General features: G+C 42.9%; 1 protein-coding gene across 3 annotated transcripts; it reads right to left on the bottom strand.

The window, feature by feature from the left end:
• Window positions 1-2,531: 2,531 nt before the first annotated feature.
• Window positions 2,532-15,103, bottom strand: RGMB (repulsive guidance molecule BMP co-receptor b). 3 transcript variants are annotated; one of them, XM_061362612.1, is made up of 5 exons: window positions 14,763-15,103; window positions 13,045-13,158; window positions 11,690-12,201; window positions 5,132-5,723; window positions 2,532-3,260 (listed from the first exon to the last, which is right to left on the bottom strand). In XM_061362612.1, the coding sequence occupies exons 1-5, from the start codon at window positions 14,872-14,874 to the stop codon at window positions 3,223-3,225; spliced, it is 1,368 nt and encodes a 455-aa protein (XP_061218596.1). In that variant the 5' UTR covers window positions 14,875-15,103; the 3' UTR covers window positions 2,532-3,222. The 3 variants fall into 3 exon arrangements, with proteins under 3 accessions (XP_061218596.1, XP_061218595.1, XP_061218597.1); XM_061362611.1 differs by lacking the exon at window positions 2,532-3,260 and having other exon boundaries at window positions 4,898-5,723; XM_061362613.1 differs by lacking the exons at window positions 2,532-3,260; window positions 13,045-13,158 and having other exon boundaries at window positions 4,898-5,723.
• Window positions 15,104-19,660: the final 4,557 nt, after the last annotated feature.

Below are 19,660 nucleotides of genomic sequence, written 5' to 3'. Positions count from 1 at the left end.
GTCAAAAGGAGTGTGACCAGAAGGTCGAAGGAGACCTCACTTGGAGTATTGTGTACAGTTCTGGTGTCCTCAACATAAAAAGGACATGGAACTGTTGGAACAAGTCCAGAGGAGGGCCCCGAGGATGATCAGGGGCTGGAGCACCTCCCGTATGAAGACAGGCTGAGAAAGTTGGGGCTGTTCAGCCTGGAGAAGAGAAGGCTGCGTGGAGACCTCATAGCAGCCTTCCAGTATCTGAAGGGGGCCTATAGGGATGCTGGGGAGGGAATCTTCATTAGGGACTGTAGTGACAGGACAAGGAGTAATGGGTTAAAACTTAAACAGGGGAAGTTTAGATTGGCTATAAGGAGGAAATTCTTTCCTGTTAGGGTGGTGAGGCACTGGAATAGGTTGCCCAGGGAGGTTGTGAATGCTCCATCCCTGGCAGTGTTCAAGGCCAGGTTGGACGAGGCCTTGGGTAATATGGTTTAGAGCGAGGTGTCCCTGCCCATGGCAAGGTGGTTGGAACTAGATGATTTTAAGGTCCTTTCCAACCCTAACTATTCTATGATTCTATGCAAAATGAATGATGAAGCACCTGATTCTCTGCTCAGTTTTCTGACATGCTTCCTAGGGAAGCTGTCAGATTCCACAACTACAGCTACTGTTAAGAACTCTTACAACAGTATCAGGAAATAATCTAGTTCAAAGTGCTTAAAATCACCTTTTAAATAAGCCACTAACATCCAGAGCATCAGCTAACTTTAAGACAAAGGCGAACAACAGACAGTATAGAATCATAGCATCATAGAATGATCAGGGTTGGAAAGGACTTTAAGGTCATTTAGTTCCAACCCCCCTGACTTGGGCAGGAACGCCTCACATTTGACCATGTCACCTGAGACTCTGTCCAGCCTGGCCTTGAACACTGCCAGGGATGGGGCATTTACCACTTCTTTGGGCAGCCTGTTCCAGTGCCTCACCACCCTCACAGTAAAGAATTTCTTCCTTATATCCAATCTAAACTTCCCCTGTTTAAGTTTTAACCTGTTACCCCTTGTCCTACCACTACAGTCCCTAATGAAGAGTCCATCCCCAGCATCCCTATAGCCCCTCTTCAGACACTGGAAGGGTGCTATGAGGTCTTATCCTGGGTTTAGCAGTAGCAGTCAACTTTTCTCCTTGGTAGCTGGTGCAGCATTGTGTTTTGACTTTCAGCCTGGGAACAGTGCCACTAACACCAATGTTTTTAGTTGTTGCTGGAGTCCTTAATGAAGAGTGTGTGTGTCCCCCCGCATCCCTATAGGCCCCCTTCAGATACTGGAAGGCTGCTATGAGGTCTCCACGTAGCCTTCTCTTCTCCAGGCTGAACAGCCCCAACTTCCTCAGCCTGTCCTAATACGGGAGGTGCTCCAGTCCCCTGATCATCCTCGTGGCCCTCCTCTGGACTTGTTCCAACAGTTCCGTGTCCTTTTTATGTTGAGGACACCAGAACTGTACACAATACTCCAAATGAGATGTCACAAGAGCAGAGTAGAGGGGTAGGATCACCTCCTTTGACCTGCTGGTCATGCTCTTTTGAAGCAGCCCAGGATGCGGTCAGCATTCTCGGCTGCGAGCACATCCTGAAGCCAGCTCTTGCTCAGTTTCTCCTCAACCAGCACTCACAAGTCCTTCTCCTCAGGGCTGCTCTGAATCTCTTCTCTGCCCAACCTGTAGCTGTGCCTGGGATTGTCCTAGGATTGTAGGACCTTGCACTTGGCTTGGGTGAACTTCATGAGGTTGGAATTGGCCACCTCTCAAGTGCATCAAGGTCCCTCTAAATGCCATCCCTTCCCTTCAGTGTTATCAACCAAACCACTTAGATTAATGAGATCAGCAAAACTGCTGAGGGCACAGTCAATCCCACCGTTCGTATCGCCAACAAAGATGTTGAACAGGATTGGTCCCAATACTGACCCCTGAGGGACACCTCTCATCACCATTCTCTGCGTAAACACTGAGCCATTGACCACAACTTTCTGTGTGCAGCCATCCAGCCAATTCTTTATCCACAAGGTGGTCCATTTTCAAATTTATATCTCTGCAATTTAAAGACAAGTAATAGTATCAGTAATAGCTTACTATTTGTTGCATTAAAATCCTGATGGATCATGCTATATTTCCTTCTGCAGAGCTTGTGGTGGTAGATCATCACCTTTGATGATCTACCTTTGAAGTAAGCTCTTACAGATGTGAAGGGAACCTCCTGCATATACTAAACATGTGTATTTAAAGCTCTTTTTGCTTCCTATAGTTATTTCCACAGAGCATTTAGTGATTCACCTACCACGTAAGATTGTTCTACCTCAAATTTTAGCTACAACACAAGCTTATAAAAACTACATTCAAAATTGTGTTTACTGGGTCTAGTTTTCTGGGTATGTACCTGACAGGACTGGTTTTAAGTCAGGGCACTTTTAATTCATACTGCTTGATCAGCCCTGCAGCTAATATATTACAACTCCCGTATATACACAGGAGATCACCTTGTTATACAAAGTTCTGTAATCTTTTGGACTCTTCAATGTAATTTATTCTTTTAACACAACAGCTCTTCTTCAGTTGTTCTAATTAAAACCACAGCAAGTAATTTTCTCTTCCTGGGTTCTTCTGGTCTGACAGTTCTCCAGTAACTTTAAAAGAGGATTTTCATGATACCTCTCAAGATGGATACAGCAATATCGGATCACTGTGTTAAAGCTCTTTCAAGTATCTCTGCAAACACTGTGAAGGAACTGTGCAAGTGGGATTGTGAGGGGATGGTTCCTGCTGTTTTTATCGCAGACACTATCTCTAGTGTACCAGCCTGGTTTGCAGCTGCTGGTCATAAATTTCACTACACAGCTTATATAGCAGAGGAGAAACAAGCATCTACAAGGAAGTGTAATGATTATGCTCAGCACATTCCTATCCAGTAAGTGATGGTTAATGAGACAAACTGGGGCTTTATTTACAGATTCCCTGTCCTGTATGTAGATCACATCCCAAATTTATCTGCAGTCTACCAGGGGTCACTAACACCACATTATAGATGTTCCTCAACAAAGAAGGCAACTTTATTCTTCTTTCATAATAATTTAAAGTATTTACAAGCTGCTCAGCCATTCTTTTACACAAACATATACTTACTGGTATATTCATGAACCACATCTAAAAGGTCTGGCAAAGACTGATGCATTGTGGGGTTTCCAAGCATGAAAACTATGTGTAGCCTTCTACAACACAGACATTTGGAGAACCTGTGGAAAAAAAAAGTGTTCCTCTAAGCTTAAGCTATCTCCAGAGACCATTCACTAGCTTCAAAATGACCACGTTTGGCATTAACTAAAGCTCTCTTAAAGACTTCAAGAATGAACATGTGCAAATAACATTTTCTCAAGAAATCCCACAGCAGGAACAAGAAAATTGAAAATTCTTTCTGGGAATTATCACAGTTCCAAAATACTATTTATCTGAGAAGCTAACAACTCAATGCTAATATAAATATATACATAGCATACACATGTATATACATACAGGATCCAGGAAAAGAAGAAGTTAACTAGTATATGGTGCCTGCCCAGTAAGTATGTGCACCATTGGAAGCAACACGAGGTGCATCCACTAGTTTTCAGCCATGAGAACTCTAAATTCAGAGCACTGAAGAGGAAGTTCTTGCACATAAAAGAGGGAGAAGCCTGTCAGCATTATGTGAAGGTGCAGGGGCCACATTATCCACAAGTCTAACTCATCTGAAGCAGCATCATCAGACATAATAAGCTGTAAATAAAAAAGTCTAAAATAAAGATTTACCTTCAGCCTTTCCCTGACTACTTTCATCTCAGGTATTCCCAGAGTAACATCTGTATGCAGTTACCCATCCAGACAGAGAATTAATTAGTTTCTTTGAGAAGACTGCTGATGGCCTTAACAGTCAACAGTCCCTAACCTAGCAAGTCTTCATAAAAAATAGGAGCTTTAATTCTGTAAATAAACTCCATCTCCCTCCAACCAAGGCAAACACTAGACCAAGTTTACCAAACAAAGGCAAGAGCTATCTGAGTCTTATTCAGGTAATACTTCTAATGTACCTGTCCAGTCTCCGATGAACAGTTTCTAAAGAATGAAATAAATATGTCTTGGAGCTGGGTTTACCGTAGAATGAATTAAAACTTCCACTCCTTGCAGCAGATTAAGGCATTCAGGCCACCAAATCTCATTCTCCTCCTAGCTCTTCAGTGGAATTAGTCAGAGCCTGCAGCCTCACTGCCCTTCTCCTTCTGAATGTATAGATAAGATTAGCACCTAAGTAACAGGCAGATTTCAGACTTGCGCTTTCTCCAGTTCATCTTAGAGAATGACCACCCTTGAGGTTACGGACAGCTGCGACAGTTTCATTACAAGTCTCGCTTTCTTTTCTTCTTTTGAAACTCATGCCATGAAACTAGGAAATGTCAGAATTACAAAGAAGATTCTGTAATTCAGGTTATCAAAGATTGTCATTTGAGCTAATGGGAAGCATTTTACTCTCTCCCTCCAAAGACAGGATAGCCATTTGCTCGAGAGACAGAATACAATTCCATTCTTAATGATTTTAACTAGCAAGCCCAGCAAATCACCAATGCCATTACAGAACAAGAGACATACTGTCTCTGGAGTAAGAGAAATGATAGAAAAACCCCACAAACTAATTCCATTAAAAAATTGTGTTAAACTAAGTAGTACTTAGAGGTAGCACTGAGCGTTGTATGCACATATTTATATGTATAATACATACTCAGACACACATAAATATGTAATATATAAAAAAATAAAGTGCTTTCTATCAGGACCCAATGCAGGGACATTATAAAATATTTCATCAATTGCAAAACAGATACAAAGAACACTACAGCAATCACACATGAAAATATTTAACACAGTATGTACAATCTGGTGGGTGTCCCAAAACAAAACATCTCTTCATATACATGGTATATACATATATACTCATATTTAGTCAATATATTATGACAATATATATATTTCAAAACTTTGTTATAGACAAAAAAGCCCTACAAAAACACAACAAGGATCAAGCACAGAAGTCCAAGACCAACGGAGAATTTGTTACCCTTGTCCACACCCCCACCTTCACTGTTGAGAAAGATATGCCAGTGCTCTTTTCTAGGGTGCAGTGACTCCACATCCTGCAAAGCACTGTGAGCAGCAGCTGTGAAGTTAGCATCACCAGTGGTGAGCAGATCAAATACACATGAGTAAAAATATAAGTCCTTCAGCAGCATCTTCTCATGGCATTTAGTCGTGGCAGTTTCCAGTGTGTACACTGACTGGGGACGAGCAGAACCACGCTGAGGGACCAAGTGACCCACCACAGGCAATGGTAAGTGGCCATTATCATCAATACGTTCACTTGAAGGGCAACCATTCACACACAGCTGCAGATCCTGGCTCTCCTTATGGTCCATAACCACCTCTTCAGGCATGCGAATGGCCAGTGTTAGGTAGTGCCCAAGCTGGCGTATATACACTGTGGTTCCAATGTACCTGGCATGCATTTCAACGTATTTGCCACTGACTTTCTCCACAATTCGCAAGCTCTTGGTGCTCCCATCACCTCCACTTGTTGTACCATCAACAAAAGCTGCAGGCAAGTCATCAGTCACTGCTTGATATACTTTCTGATCTGTGCAGTCTTCATATGATTTAAAGATAATAGTTATCTGGGAGGTGAGGGCAGGAGGGGAGGTAGAGAAAAAGAAAAAGGCAAAGTTAGTAGAAAAAAAACCAAACTTATTTCAATCCCTTTTCCATTTTGCAACCAAACATATCTGGGACCACCCACTGCCTCAGAGCTTGACAGCTGTCCCCAACTCATACCTACAGGAAAATAGTCAGTATATATGCTTGAAGCTACGTTTTACAAGATAGCAATTATTAAATCATAGAATCATAGAACAGTTCGGGCTGGAAGCGACCTTAAAGATGAGCTAGTTCCACTGCCACAGGCAGGGACACCTTCCACTAGACCAGGTAGCTCCAGGCACCGTCCAATGGGGCCTTGAACACTGCCAGGGATGGGGCAGGCATAGCTTCTCTGGGCAACCTGTGCCAGGGCCTCAGCACCCTCACAGGGAAGAACTTCTTCCCAAGACCTCATCTCAATCTCCACTCTGTCAGGTTAAAGCCATTCCCCCTTGTCCTGTCCCTACAGGCCCCTGTAAAAAGTCCTTCTCCAGGTTTCTTGTAGGCCCTGTTTAGGTATTGAATGGCTACTATAAGGTGTCCCCTTGAGCATTCTCTCCTACAGCCTGAACCTGTTGGTCTTAGGTTGGCTTGGAAGTAAGACTACTAGCATGTGGCAACAGCCACAAGGTCAGGAAAGGAAAAGGCATTCTATTCAATTAAGCATCACAATTCCCTCCTGCCTGATGGTTTCTTAACGCTTTGGAATGCATACTGCAGTCACAGAGAAGCTAACTATTAAGTAATTCCAACAATGCGAGGTGGCCACTATGGCAAAATCAGAATGAGACTCTGCAAAATCACAGCTTTCCCCACTCACAATATTTTCATCACTCCATTCACAGTGACTGTATCACCTTTGCTGGGTATACATGTTGTGGTACACTTGTTGCATGTGTTGCAGGATTAGCTGTGCAAGACTACTTTAAAGGCACTTATGTATTTAGTGCTTTATCAGCCAGGAACACAGCAGGCAGTGAGACGTCAGATACATGACCAAGAACAACAACTAGTCAAATAACTGTTTAAGGCTCCTGAATCCATTTGTCCCAGGAACTGGCAGATTTCACACTTACAACCCACTCTTGCTAGAAAATATGCCCACGGAGAGACAAAGCAAGATTGAAAAACATGCCTCTGAAGACTGACTTCCAATACAGAAAATCAGGAGCATAAAGCAGTTACTCATTCTTTTAAGATTATGACTGGCCTTTTCAACCTTTAGATTTCTTCGAATAAGCCACAACAGAAAGAGTAGGTCCTCCAGTCTTACTTGAAGGGAATCATTAAGCTGCTTGGCAGACAAAGTTTGTAGAGTCTAATGGCTTTTTCTAAAATAAAAGTATAATGAGGAATCACATAGAATCATACAATCATAGAACAGTTAGGGTTGGAAAAGACCTTAAGATCGTCAAGTTCCAGCCCCCCTGACATGGGCAGGGGCACCTCATACTAAAGCATACCACCCAAGGCTCTGTCCAACCTGGCCTTGAACACCACCAGGGATGGAGCATGCACAACCTCCCTGGGCAACCCATTCCAGTGCCTCACCACCCTCACAGTAAAGAACTTCTTCCTTATATCCAATCTAAGCTTCCCCTGTTTAAGTTTTAACCCATTACCCCTTGTCCTGTCACTATAGTCCTTAATGAATATTCCATCCCCAGCACCCTATAGCCCCCTTCAGATACTGGAAGGTTGCTATGGGGTCACCATACAGCCTTCTCTTCTCCAGGCTGAACAGACCCAACTTTCTCAGCCTGTCTTCATATGGGAGCTGTTTCAGTCCCCTGATCATCCTTGTGGCCCTCCCTTGGACTTGTTCCAACAGTTTCATGTCCTTTTTATGTTGAGGACACCAGAACTGCACACAATACTCCAAGTGAGGTCTCACAAGAGCAGAGTAAGGGGCAGGATCACCTCCTTTGACCTGCTGGTCACACTCCTTTTGATGCAGCCCAGGATATGGTTGTCTTTCTGGGCTGTGAGTGCACACTGAAGCCAGCTCATGTTCATTCTCTCACCAACCAACACCCCCAAGTCCTACTCCTCAGGGCTGCTCTGAATCTCTTCTCTGCCCAGCCTGTAGCTGTGCCTGGGATTGCTCCGACCCAGGTGTAGGACCTTGCACTTGGCATGGTTAAACTTCATAAGGCTGCCATCAGCCCACCTTACAAGCATGTCAAGGTCCTTCTGGATGGCATTCCTTCCCTCCAGTGTGTCAACCAAACCACACAGCTTGGTGTCATCAGGAAACTTGCTGAGGGCGCACTCAATCCCACTGTCCATGTCACCAACAAAGATAAATAAATACTGGAAACAGGTATGCTACTTCCTTTACAGTTTCAGAGGGGAGCGACTCCTTGAAATGGTGAGAGAGAATTTTGTAGCAGAAATAGGTGTTTTAGTCATTATTTTCATCACTGACTGATCAAAATTACTTGCAGTATACAATTTAATCAATCTGCTAAAAGATTTAGAGTACTCCAAAACATATTAGAACGCATTTTCAATTTAATATTAAACTTTTGCCTTGATATCTACTCTATAGTAACTTCAGTTAACCAGCACACTTCTGCACAACTTTTGTTTACTGCCCGTCTGCTCTGAAGTAGAAGCTAGAATTTAAGCAAACAGCTCATTCTAGAAATTCTGAATAAAACCTTTACCCTCCTCAGCCTCACCTCTCCATAGCAGATGTGCAAGACAAAAAGTCTTTCTATCTCCCTCTTTCCACTTCAACAGTTTCTCCTCTGGAATACACAGACACACTCTAAACAGCATATTGTTAGCTTTCAATATTTGGTTTGTCCCAGTTTTTTGATGCTGTCAGTTTTTCTGTCTCTCACACACACACGATGTTATTTTGATGTAAGCATGTGCCCACTTGTGCTGTCTGACTAGAATCTTCCATTTTTTTCTTTGTTTTAATCAGTATATAGCTAGCTTGAGATCACATGTACTCAAGCAGCTTGGTGAACTGATCTCTGTGGACCACAACTAAGCTTGAATGTCTATGCCCAAAAATCGAGAAAATGCACAAGTGCCCTCGTTCCTCTAAAGACCACCTCACAACTCTATGCTTAGTGATGTAATCTCAGCAACCCTGGGAAGAGAAACCTGAAATCTGTCAAGTGATTATTATTCCTGCATATAATCCAAATCCTGATGCAGTAAATTAGGACAGTTTTGAGGAAACAGACTTTTATCTCAGCCTGCTCAAAGAAGTATTCCTGATTCCTCAATAACATTTTCATTGCTCTGCAAGGAAAGAATAGTTTAAATTTTAACAGAAGCAAAGCTCTAAGTCTGCTTAGCCCCTGAGCAGCTCTGGAGTCAAAAAGAGGTAATGGTTTTAATGAGACACAGCACTGGCTACTTCATAAAACAGTTAAAACAAGGCACATAACAAAACTTATCAGGAAGCAGCCACCAATCTATTCTCTCCAAAGCTCCCTCCTCTGCAAGAACAAAATGCACACAGTTTCAGAGACAGAGGGAGAACAGAAGCCTTCACTGTAAGAAAAGAATAGCAATAACATTGCATGCTGAATGAGGGCTAAATGACTTAGTAGAGTGAAGGCCTCCACATACTTTGCAAAATGCTCCAGATAATCAACAGAGACCATTAAGACTTTCCAAAGACATATTCATATTTAAACACTGCTGCTCGAGACACTAGATTTCAATATTGTGTTTTCTCCTATGTGACATCCATCTAATACATCTAAGAACAGATCAGTAAAAGCAGAGTTCTGTAAGGTCGTTTTACTACTCACTCCTGCCTCAGTCTTGCACCCTGGTACTGACGGATACTCAACAGCTTGTTGCAAAAGGATATGAAGCAAATTTCATGGCAAAGCTTTCACTGTTTAAGTTGTCAAGGTAAAATAAAGCATTAAATAGTGAAAAAGGTTATTTCAAACAAATGTAACATGTCTAATATACGTACATATACCTATAGTGCTTTCTGTAGTGTTCTTCTCTGGCTGGGTTTTAAGAACACCCCTGCAAAGCTGCTCATGCGTCACTGTTTATGGACTAGAAATGAGCCTTTCTAAACCTAGTGCAGGCAAATCCAAATGCCAGAGTCTTTAGATGTAGAAAGGATAGGATACGTTTTAAAGTAACAGTGTCTGAACCTTGTTCTCACATACAAAGCTCTTAAGCTACTGCAGCGAGGAACCTTAAAAGATGAAAACGAAATGAGGAGACATATACCAGCATAACATGCTATCATAGTCAATCATTTTCAGAACATGGCTAAGAGTAAGATCAATACCTACCTATTACAATCAGACACCAGCCACCCACACAATTCATACACAAAATGACTCTCAACTTTCTCCTCCAGTACTACCAGTAACAGGAAATGAAGAACATTCCACAGGACTTTTAGCAAAACTGAGAATAAAAGTGTACTGCAGATTATGAAATGCAGCATTTTCTTGTGCTTATTTAAGAAGCCACAGGAGCAGATTTCAATGGACCCAAGTCTGTTTTGCAAAGCTCACTCAGGTTAGCCTCATTCTCTTCATTTGGTATTCCTTCAGATGTCATTCACAATGCAGACTCTTCTTGGAAGAGGCACAGGTTGGGAAAAGGCAATTCTGAATTTCAGTAATCTATCAGTCCAGCCTCTGACAAATGCAAAAAATTACCTAACTCATAAAAACATTGACATTAGTCAGTACCTCTGAAACCAGCATGAATGAAACAACAAAACTGATTTTCAATTATCACTGCACAGTCATCTCCCTGGAAGATGTGCAAGCTCTAACCTACTGTGACCAGCACCCTCTGTTCCTGACCCAGCCAAAAAAAAAAAAAAAAACAGGGGAAAAAAAAAAAAGGAATAAAACCAAACCAAAACCCAACCTACTTCTGAGCTTAACAAAACAGTGAAAATTCTCAAATATTGATGGTCTTCAAACTGTGTTCACATAACATGACCTACCTTGTGAATGCCAGAGCTACACTCCCACAGTTACAAAAAGGCCATTTCACTCCAAAAAGGGAACAAGATATATGACAACATCAGCTTCAACTGCATGTTCAAGTAATTTCTTTTACTTACAGAAAGATGCCCCCAAAAGTTCAGAGCATTTTTCAGACCTAGAGGAAAAATCTAAGGACATCTTAGCCAGGCACATGCTTTACACTGCCTTATTTCTTTCAAAAAGACACACTTGCTATCTGCCTTCAGCAGAAGGAGACAAGTACTTTTCTTAAGGTAAGGAAACGGTACAAGTCATCAATACTAGAAATAGGTATTACTCCTCTAGCCACCTCAAGTGGCTGAGAGGAGTAATGTTAAAACTTGCCAGTCTGAACAGGGACACTCTGAGCATAATTTTCAGGCTGCTGCTTCTTTAGTAAACCCAAGATACTAAATGTTCTGACAACCATTTTTCATCAACGTAATTTTTTTGTTGCCTGCTCTCAATTCTCAGCAGTTCCCCTTCTTGTCTCTTCTCTGAGCCCTCAGTGTCTTGGTAACTCATCTGTTGTACTGCTCAGTATTTTTTGTTTTCTACCTTTACAGCTACACAATTTAGAGAATTAATGAAAAGCAAAGACTTACACTCTTTCCTTCCTCCTTGCCTGATACTTCTACATAGTGCAGAGGCAGTCACAGATGCTGCAATCCAAGAGCTGTTTTAAAGCATTACAATGCTAAATGTAAAGGCTTAAATGTAAATATTACAGGCTTATGTTGTGATATGTACAGGATTTGCTTGTGCTGGGGAGGAGCATAAAGAAGAAAGTGACTCATTTTAAGTTTTCATTTTCAGAAGGGACTAATAGTTTTACTTTTTTAGACTACTGCATTGAAGATTCTCAAGCTGCTACGCTTCTTAACTGTTAAGGGCTAAGCGACTTACTCTACTGCCTAGGTCCTTCACTTCAGCATGCATGCATAGTGCTTAAGAACAATTCATACCTTATTTGTAGCAGTAGCACTGGATCCTGCTACCACAGGCACATTGGTCACTTGCACTGATAAGTAGTTATTGTCTATGAGAGGCCAAGCACCTTCCACTTTGCACGTCTGGAAGTGATCCTTAAAAGTTCTCAGATGAGGATCACCAAACAAGCCACAAAATAGGTAAGTAGGGGGAGCAGTCTTCTCCCCACCCTGATGTTCTCTGGCTTCTGGGTGGCCACTGTAATTGCAGGGATCATGGGCTTCTTCAGGGTTGCTGGGCAATGTGGGTCCATCTTTGGAACAGTTTCTCTGGCTCATGAGGTCACTGATCCCAAGCACTGCAGAATGATAAACTAGGTTTCCACGGCATGCTTTGGAATTGCGATAGGTACAGGCAGAGTATGCTCGCAGGGCCTTGCAGAACTCCAAATCAAAGCTCTGAAGAGCTGAGTTTAGATGTGAAGTTAAGGACACAAAATCAGTGGTGCACTTCTGGATTCGACAAGGTGTTTGCAGCTGGCCATCACCTAAGCACAAAACGAACGGCAGAAAGAAATCAAGCAAACCTCTTAGATTGCAATACCCCATGACATACCCACAGGTACTGTAGAAAACAACCTGAAAACCACTTACAGTGCTCATTCATTAATGAAACACCATATAATAGAGAAAAAGGGGTTGAGAGGCAGAAAGATAGCAATACAGACCATCTCAATGGCTGAGATGACCCATGCATGACTTAACTGTTACTTGATATTGTCTAGATGGAAACTGAAGGCACTAGCTCCTGCCAAGCAAGAGCCCAGCATTTCTTTCCAGATATCAAGGTAATGATGCAATTCTGTGCTTAAGTTAATTGCTTAGTCAATAAGCAAGCCTCCATTTTGTCTTTCGGTGCTTTGCACAAGTTACTCAACTTTTAAAGAGAATCCTGCTCCTCTGAAGAACATGGTAAAGGCAGCAAGCGATACACATTCAGACAAAACCGGATTGAATGAACCAAAGTTTCTTTTCTACAAAGCAAGGGGAGGGGGAAGGATGGCAGGGAAGCAGGCAGGCCATAAATTAAGTTTGCTTTATTTCCCTGGCATTGCCATAGCCGTAAGCTTCACTCCTCACCTTCTGCAACTTATGAACAAGAAAACCCACAGCTGTCTGAAGTGCATATTGCCAGCTAAGGAATCCATACACTGCAATAGCAGTATGTCTTACAGGGCAATTCAATAATAAGATTAGGAGCAAAGAAACTCTCCCTACAAAAACCTTTACTACTTATCGGATGTGCACAACAGGTACACACTTTAGTTTACATGAACAAACCAGTTATACCTTATCTGGTCAGCTGATTCCCACAAAAAAGGCATAATTACCATCCCAGCAAGCAAACTGGAGTTTTACAGCCCTCTCCTCCACAGCTCTCATTGTCATGAACTGAAATCCTTCCAGATTTTCACTGGCAGTTATCAGTCTTCTGCAGGTAATTTCTACACAAGAAGGAGCAGAAACAAATGAGACTGCACCCTGCACTGAGGAAACAACAGCCACATGTTTCACAGGGGTAAAATTAGGAGTACCCCAGTCAAATGAGAGATCATGTTCCTTCCCATCCAAAGACCTGAGAACAGCTTTAGCAGAAAATGGACCTTCATGAAAAGTATGTGCAAGACTTCATCCAATAGCATGGGGGATGACGAGACTAATCAAATTCTGGTTTTCAGATACACAAATAAAAAAAAACCCTGTGCCTAGCAAAACACTCGAAATATCCACTAGAAAAATGCTGCACTTATCTGTTATTTTATAAGCTATAAAATTCAGTTGTGCATATATTAATGTATAATTCCTAACTGTCATAAAGCAGATTTTGAACACCACAAAAATGCTTACAAAGATACATGAAAATATCTTTGGGATAATTGGGATACTTAATAGAGAAAATACCTAACAGATACTCTTTTCCCTCCTCTCAAACCCTTTTTTTACTTTTCCCACTTGCTTTGTGAGTCCTCTAAGTAAAACAGGCATGCGTCCAGCCTGATTTCCGTCTCAGCAGCCTACTTGAAAGTATTCCTGAACTCCTGAGACACCAGGAGTGGAAAACGGACTGAACAGTAATGTAGCACTTCTCATTTTTAGTTACTTTCTGCAGTTCCCAGTGATGAAAGGTTAGATACTAGCAATTTCTTTGCTTCCCCCTTAGCTGACCCTCTTGTGACTCAGCACTCACACGACTTACTCTGAATATCTAAACCATGAATTTAAGGGCAACATGTTGTGCCAGCGATGCGTAGCTAACACAGATCTCCCACCAAAATCCCAAGACAACACAGAGTAGAAGGAGGAAGGCTCTAGCCTAAAGCCAAGCAAGACCGTGAATGAACAAGCAATGTTTCTCACTTCATCTTTGCTCAAGTGACATGTAGCCTTGCAAAAGAACAGGGTGGGGTGGGGGGAATAATCAAATTCTGATTTTCAGATACACAAACAAAAAAACCCATGCCAAGCAAAATGACACAGGCAACACTGGTCAGGAGCCTGATTGTCAAAGCATCAAAACTTCGTGTATTTCCTTTCAGTTATGATTTGTGGTAGTATTTTAATCACATACAAGTCTAGCTGAGCAAGTCAGTCAAGTTATTAAATTGTCTAATAAATCTGTTCCTGCACACTCCTTGCAACTTTAGGAAATCTGCTTGCTGCTTTCAGTACGCTCTTGGTACAGAGGGGGGTGAATGAACAGCGACTTGATTAAATGGGATGCCTTCTCCTTAGAATTTATTCATTAAGACTATAAATATATAAAAGAGCTCAAGTTAGAGAAAAACATTTTCACAGAACTACAACTTTCCAGATCACTTCCGAGTTGAAAGCAGAGACCACTTTAGCAAGCACCTCCAGTGTGCGGAGCAACTTCCACCTCCTTCCCAAGGTTTCCAGTCTGCCAGGCAAACGCTGGCTCCACCTGAAGAAAAAAGCAACAGCGGTTCCCTGTGTCCTGAGGCAGGCCGCCGCACAGCCCGGCTTCGCTCCCATCACTTCCAGCGCTGCTTTCCCCCTCCCACCCGCAAGCTGCCCCGAGCCCCAGTACCTGAGCCCAGCAGTGGCCCCAGGGAGGCGAGAAGACAGACGGCGGCGAGCGATGTGCGGCGCTGCGGCTCAGTACAGGCGGCACGGGAAGGCCCAGCTCTCCCCATGCCCATCCATGCAGGTCCCCAGACTGGCGGCGTGACGGGACCGTGGCATGAGGCGGCAGGCGAGCAACCTCCTCCTTGCGGCTTCCTCTTCTTTCTTCAAAGGCGCGGCGACGGGGGGAGGCTGCCGGCACACAGCGGGGCGGGCGCGGGGCTGCACGGCATGGCTGCAGAAAAAGACGCGCACAAAGGCAAGGAACCGGTGAGGGGGCGAAGGAGGCGGTGAAGGAGGCGGTGAAGGAGGCGGTGAAGGAAGGAGGGGGCGAAGGAGGGGGCAAACGCGGGTGCGACTGCGGCATCCCCGAATAGCCCACCGACTTCCCGCATACTGTGCCCGCCCCCCACGACTCTCCACCCCTCTAGGGCCTCCTCCTCCCATTGACTGTCCGGCCCGCCCGACAAGCCCCAAGACGGCTCTGGCCCTGCCTGCTGCCCGGCGGGGCGCTGCACAGTAAGCCACTCACCCGACCCCGTCCAGCCGGATGCGGCCGCGCTTCCTGCCAACCGCGGCGGCGCCCAGGGGCGGGCCCCGAGGAGGGGATTGGCTGAGCCAGCAACAGGAGTGGCGGGAGGGGCTGCGGGGCTACGTGGAGCCGCCGGCGGTAGCGCACAGGCGGGCCAGGTGCAGGTGGGGGTCTTCCGGTGGCAGGGCCGGGTAGAACCGCAGCTGGAGCGAGGCACGAGTAGAGCTTCCTGCAGACTGACCCGTCCCAGCACGAGCCATATTTACGGGTACACCGCCTTTCTCTGCGTCCGGCCATTCATAGGGTAGAAGACCCAACACCACCGGTCAGAGGTCACTCGCCCAAGGCACACTTTAGAATGTTCACCGCAGAATGGTTGGGGCTTGAAGGGCTCTTTAAAGCTCATCCGGTTCCAGCCACCTGCCACGGACAGGGACACCTTCCACTAGCCCAGGTTGCTCCAAGCCCCATCCAACTTCAATGGCTAAAGCCATTTACCTGAATTATTTGTGGACAAAAACTGACAGGAATTTCATTAGATCAAATAAGGCAAGTCTACCGAGTGTTGTTCACATGATGCAATCACGTCTGATGTAGGGACTCATCTGCAGTTGATGCCATAAAGCCCCTAGGAAGGGTTAATTTCATGGCAGTTACAAATTCTTTGTAGTACCTCATCGCAGCTTAATTATTCATTTGGCTGTCACACAGCACCAAAAGTGTCCTGACATGAAGAGTGCTACTCAGGGCACACTTTTTTTCCCTCACAGATAATTCAGCATATGGTGCCACTTTAGAATAGGAAATTAGGAAATTAAGAAATAGGCCTTCTTTTGGACAAAAGACCCATTTTCTTACTCAAGGGAAGCTCTTTATTGTTCCTAAACACAGCCCATAGCACAAAAAGTAGACCAGTTATTTTACTGCAACACCTTCAGGCTCACCAGGGAAGTTGTAAGACAAGTGAAGGAAACAAATATACACAATATATCTTACAGAACCTGCAGTTATGTAGATTTGCTGCCCAATGGCCATTTGAAGTTTTGGAACTAGAGGGGTATAGTTTCTTTTCACAAGTCGGGGTATCAGCTGGAATTGCCATGCTGGCCTTTGCACTGGCAGTTTTGTGCCATAGCGAGTAACCTATGAGAGATGGACTCCAAACTGCTTTCTCAGCTCTAATTTTTCCACTTAAGCTCAAGATGCACTGACAAAACGATGGGAAAACTTGCAAGAGTGATGTCAGGCTCTGACTACTCTGTGGATTCGTAAAGATTTTTGAAGTTTATATAGAATCATAGAATAGTTAGGGTTGGAAAGGACATTAAGATCACCTAGTTCCAACCCCCCTGCCACAGGCATATAGAACTAACACTTTTGAAGCTGACAAAATACTGAATTTTTGAGGAAAACAAAGATTTAAATCTTCTATTTAGAGAGTTTCGCACCTTTCAATTTCTCCTTTTCATCACAAATTGGGGTAGCTCACTATGTGATTGCTATAATAGACACATGGTTCAAGTTGTATATTAATACCTTAGTCATATGTCAGTTGTTTTCCTGCCACTGAAATCATGCTACCCAGCCACATACAACTAGCTCTGCTTCCTGCCAAAGCAAAGGAGGTTGTGTCCCAAGAACTCAAGCTACTCTCGTGTAACTGGAAAATTAAAGCCCACACAGGAGCAGTTGTTCTGGAAGGAGCTGTAGCCCATGGGGAACCCATGCTGGAGCATTCTGTTCCTGAAGGACTGTACTCCATGAAGAATGACCCAAGTCAGAGCAGCTCACAAAGGACTGTAACACCTGGAAGCAGCCCCACACTGCAGCAGGGGAACACTGTGAGCAGTGAAGACTGGCAGAGAGGAATTCTTATGGACTGTCCACAGCTCCCATTTCCCCATCCTCCCTGTGCTACTCAGAGTGAGCAAGAAGGTGCACAAGTCAGGAATAAAAGAGTAAAGTTGAACCTGGGAAGAAGGCTGGACAGAAGGCATTTTTAAGTTATGTCACCATCCTACTGTGTTTTAAACCGGCAATAAATAAATTTCTCCAAGTAGAGTCCGTTTTGCCTATGACAATAATCTGTAAACGATCTTCTGTCTTTATCTTGAACCAGAAGCTTTTGATTTTCAATCCCCCTGTCCTGTTGAGGAGGCCATGTGAGAGAGCAGCTGAGTACATGTCTGGCAACCAGCCATGGCCAATCCACCACACCAGGTTTGGACTCCATGAAAGGACTTGAAGATGAGCACAGGAAGGGAAAAAAGAATAAAGGGGAAAAAAAAAAAAAAAGAAAAAAAGGATGAGAAAGGTCCAATGCTTTTAACTGCTTTACTAGGAATGAATATTCACAGTATATTTGGGTGAACCCTAAAGAGCCACTCAAAATAGAGACCCAAGTCTGTATTTCCATGAAAACCATATGCCCATATGCCAAAACAAGCTCATTTGAAAAATCTTACCTCATATGTGGAAACATATCTATCTTTTAAGGGAAGGAGGAGAAAAGAAATAAGTGAAATATTTGCATGCCAATAATCCTTTATTAATTGCAACATGACATACATATTGGGAGGTAATCATATTGCTTACAGACTTTGCATTTACTGCAAAAATTCCTAAATTCTGAGAATAATTACCATCACAAAAGACTACTGACTTCAGATGTTTACACGGAAACAAATATATGATGGGTTCGAACTGCACACTGGGCTCTTGTTAGGCAGAACACATTTTTTTCAGTGGAATAATCAGCACATATTCCAATAGCTCTCTTTCTACCTATTATTATTTCAAAACAAGACACCTGTTTCTTTGCACAAGCTAAGTAAGCAGGTCTTTGCCAAGATTCCTGTCTATTGCACATTTATGAAAGCAAACATGAATGCCACTGGATCCCAGTAGGAAGTCTCGCAGGCCTGACACATTCAGTGCCAAAACAACGGCTCTAATTAGTGAGCAGTTCTGGTCAGACAATAAAGGCCTTAACCTTCTGTGGGAAATAATGAGCTAGAAAATGTTTGAAGCCCCCAAATAAGCTTTAGAGAACAAGGAGGGTGCAGAGAACTGCTAAAGGGACTAAACTGACAGACACAGGTGACCGAACAGTGAACTGTGTACTTGGCAATCAGCAGCCAAATGCTTGCTATACATAGGCATCATTCAGTCTTTTGATTTCCCTACTTTGTCTGGATTATCAACAGAATTCAAAGGATTATATTGGTCATTACAACTATTTAAAACAAAGCAAGGAATTTGTTGAAATAGTTCAGAGAACCTCCAAACTTAAGCAATTACTTCTATTCAAAGACAATGCTTCTTGAGGATACTGTGTAAAATTTTATCTTAACAGAATAATTAAAAACTCACTAGCAGTATCAGCCTTTGAGAAGTAGAATCATTCAGCACCATCTGTAGTTTAAGACTAATATCAAGTCACATACTTTTATCAATTTCTAAAGGAAATCTTTCTAAAGAATAAACCTACACAGAAAGTCCTTTCATATTGAAGACTGGGGCTGATTGAAGAATAAGGTGGACTGAAGAATGGGGTTGATTGAAGAATAGGGTTGTAAATAAGTAAGCTCAAGAACCTTGGGCTTTCTTAGCAACTATAGAGAAAACAAAAATTACTAAGATAAGCTTTGCCAGAACCACCTGGTAGTTACTGATATAACAATGATCCTAAAACAAAGTGATGACAAAATAACCACTGGGGGTCCGAAAGCCCACTACCACATTTTTGTATGCATACAGGAGGCATTGTCTAAGAAGTATGATGTAATGTATGTAATCTAATGAATATGTATATTTAAGGACAATATAATCACAGCCTGGTTGATGCCTGGGAGAGACACACTTGGAGGAGCTATTCCCCATGTTTTCTGGCGCTGCAATAAAGAATACCTGCTTGTCAACTTAAAACTTTGTTGGCGAGTTCCTGGAGTTTTCTCCAAATCAATATTAAACACTGCATAAGCACTTATACATACATGTGAGACTTACATCTAGATTTTGTTATCTAAGTTATCTTGGATAGCTTTACTTCTTTCCTCACATTGCTACTTTACAGTTCTGACAATCACAAAAAGCTCATTTTAAAATACTTTATCTATAATTACATGAAGTGCTTAAAAGAGCTTAGACTTCTTAAAAGTTTACGGTGGCAAAAAAATAACAATCTCAATCAAGCAATCATATGTTAAGTGTGAATGTGATGAGATGTGCAAAGCTTGAACAGAAAAAAAAAATCCAAACACTGTATTCATATGCGGCCTACACAATATGTATGACAAATATGTATGAAGACATTCCTAAAACAGACAAAT

This window comes from Neopsephotus bourkii, unplaced genomic scaffold, assembly GCF_033783945.1.
Source record: "Neopsephotus bourkii isolate Nb327-2 ecotype Australia unplaced genomic scaffold, CSIRO-AGI_Nbou_v1 NB_1131, whole genome shotgun sequence".
Classification (NCBI taxonomy): domain Eukaryota; kingdom Metazoa; phylum Chordata; class Aves; order Psittaciformes; family Psittacidae; genus Neopsephotus; species Neopsephotus bourkii.
This window is presented reverse-complemented; position numbering and strand designations above follow the sequence as displayed.

What these genes read in the sequence shown, in the direction of transcription:
- RGMB (XM_061362611.1), bottom strand. Translation starts at nt 14,874, where the DNA reads ATGGGCATGGGGAGAGCTGGGCCTTCCCGTGCCGCCTGTACTGAGCCG. An exon ending in CCAGTTTGCTTGCTGGGATG is followed by an intron (nt 12,202 to 13,044) that starts GTAATTATGCCT and finishes TTTTGTGCTTAG; the next exon opens with GTGATGGCCAGCTGCAAACA. An exon ending in GTGCTACTGCTACAAATAAG is followed by an intron (nt 5,724 to 11,689) that starts GTATGAATTGTT and finishes CTCACCTCCCAG; the next exon opens with ATAACTATTATCTTTAAATC.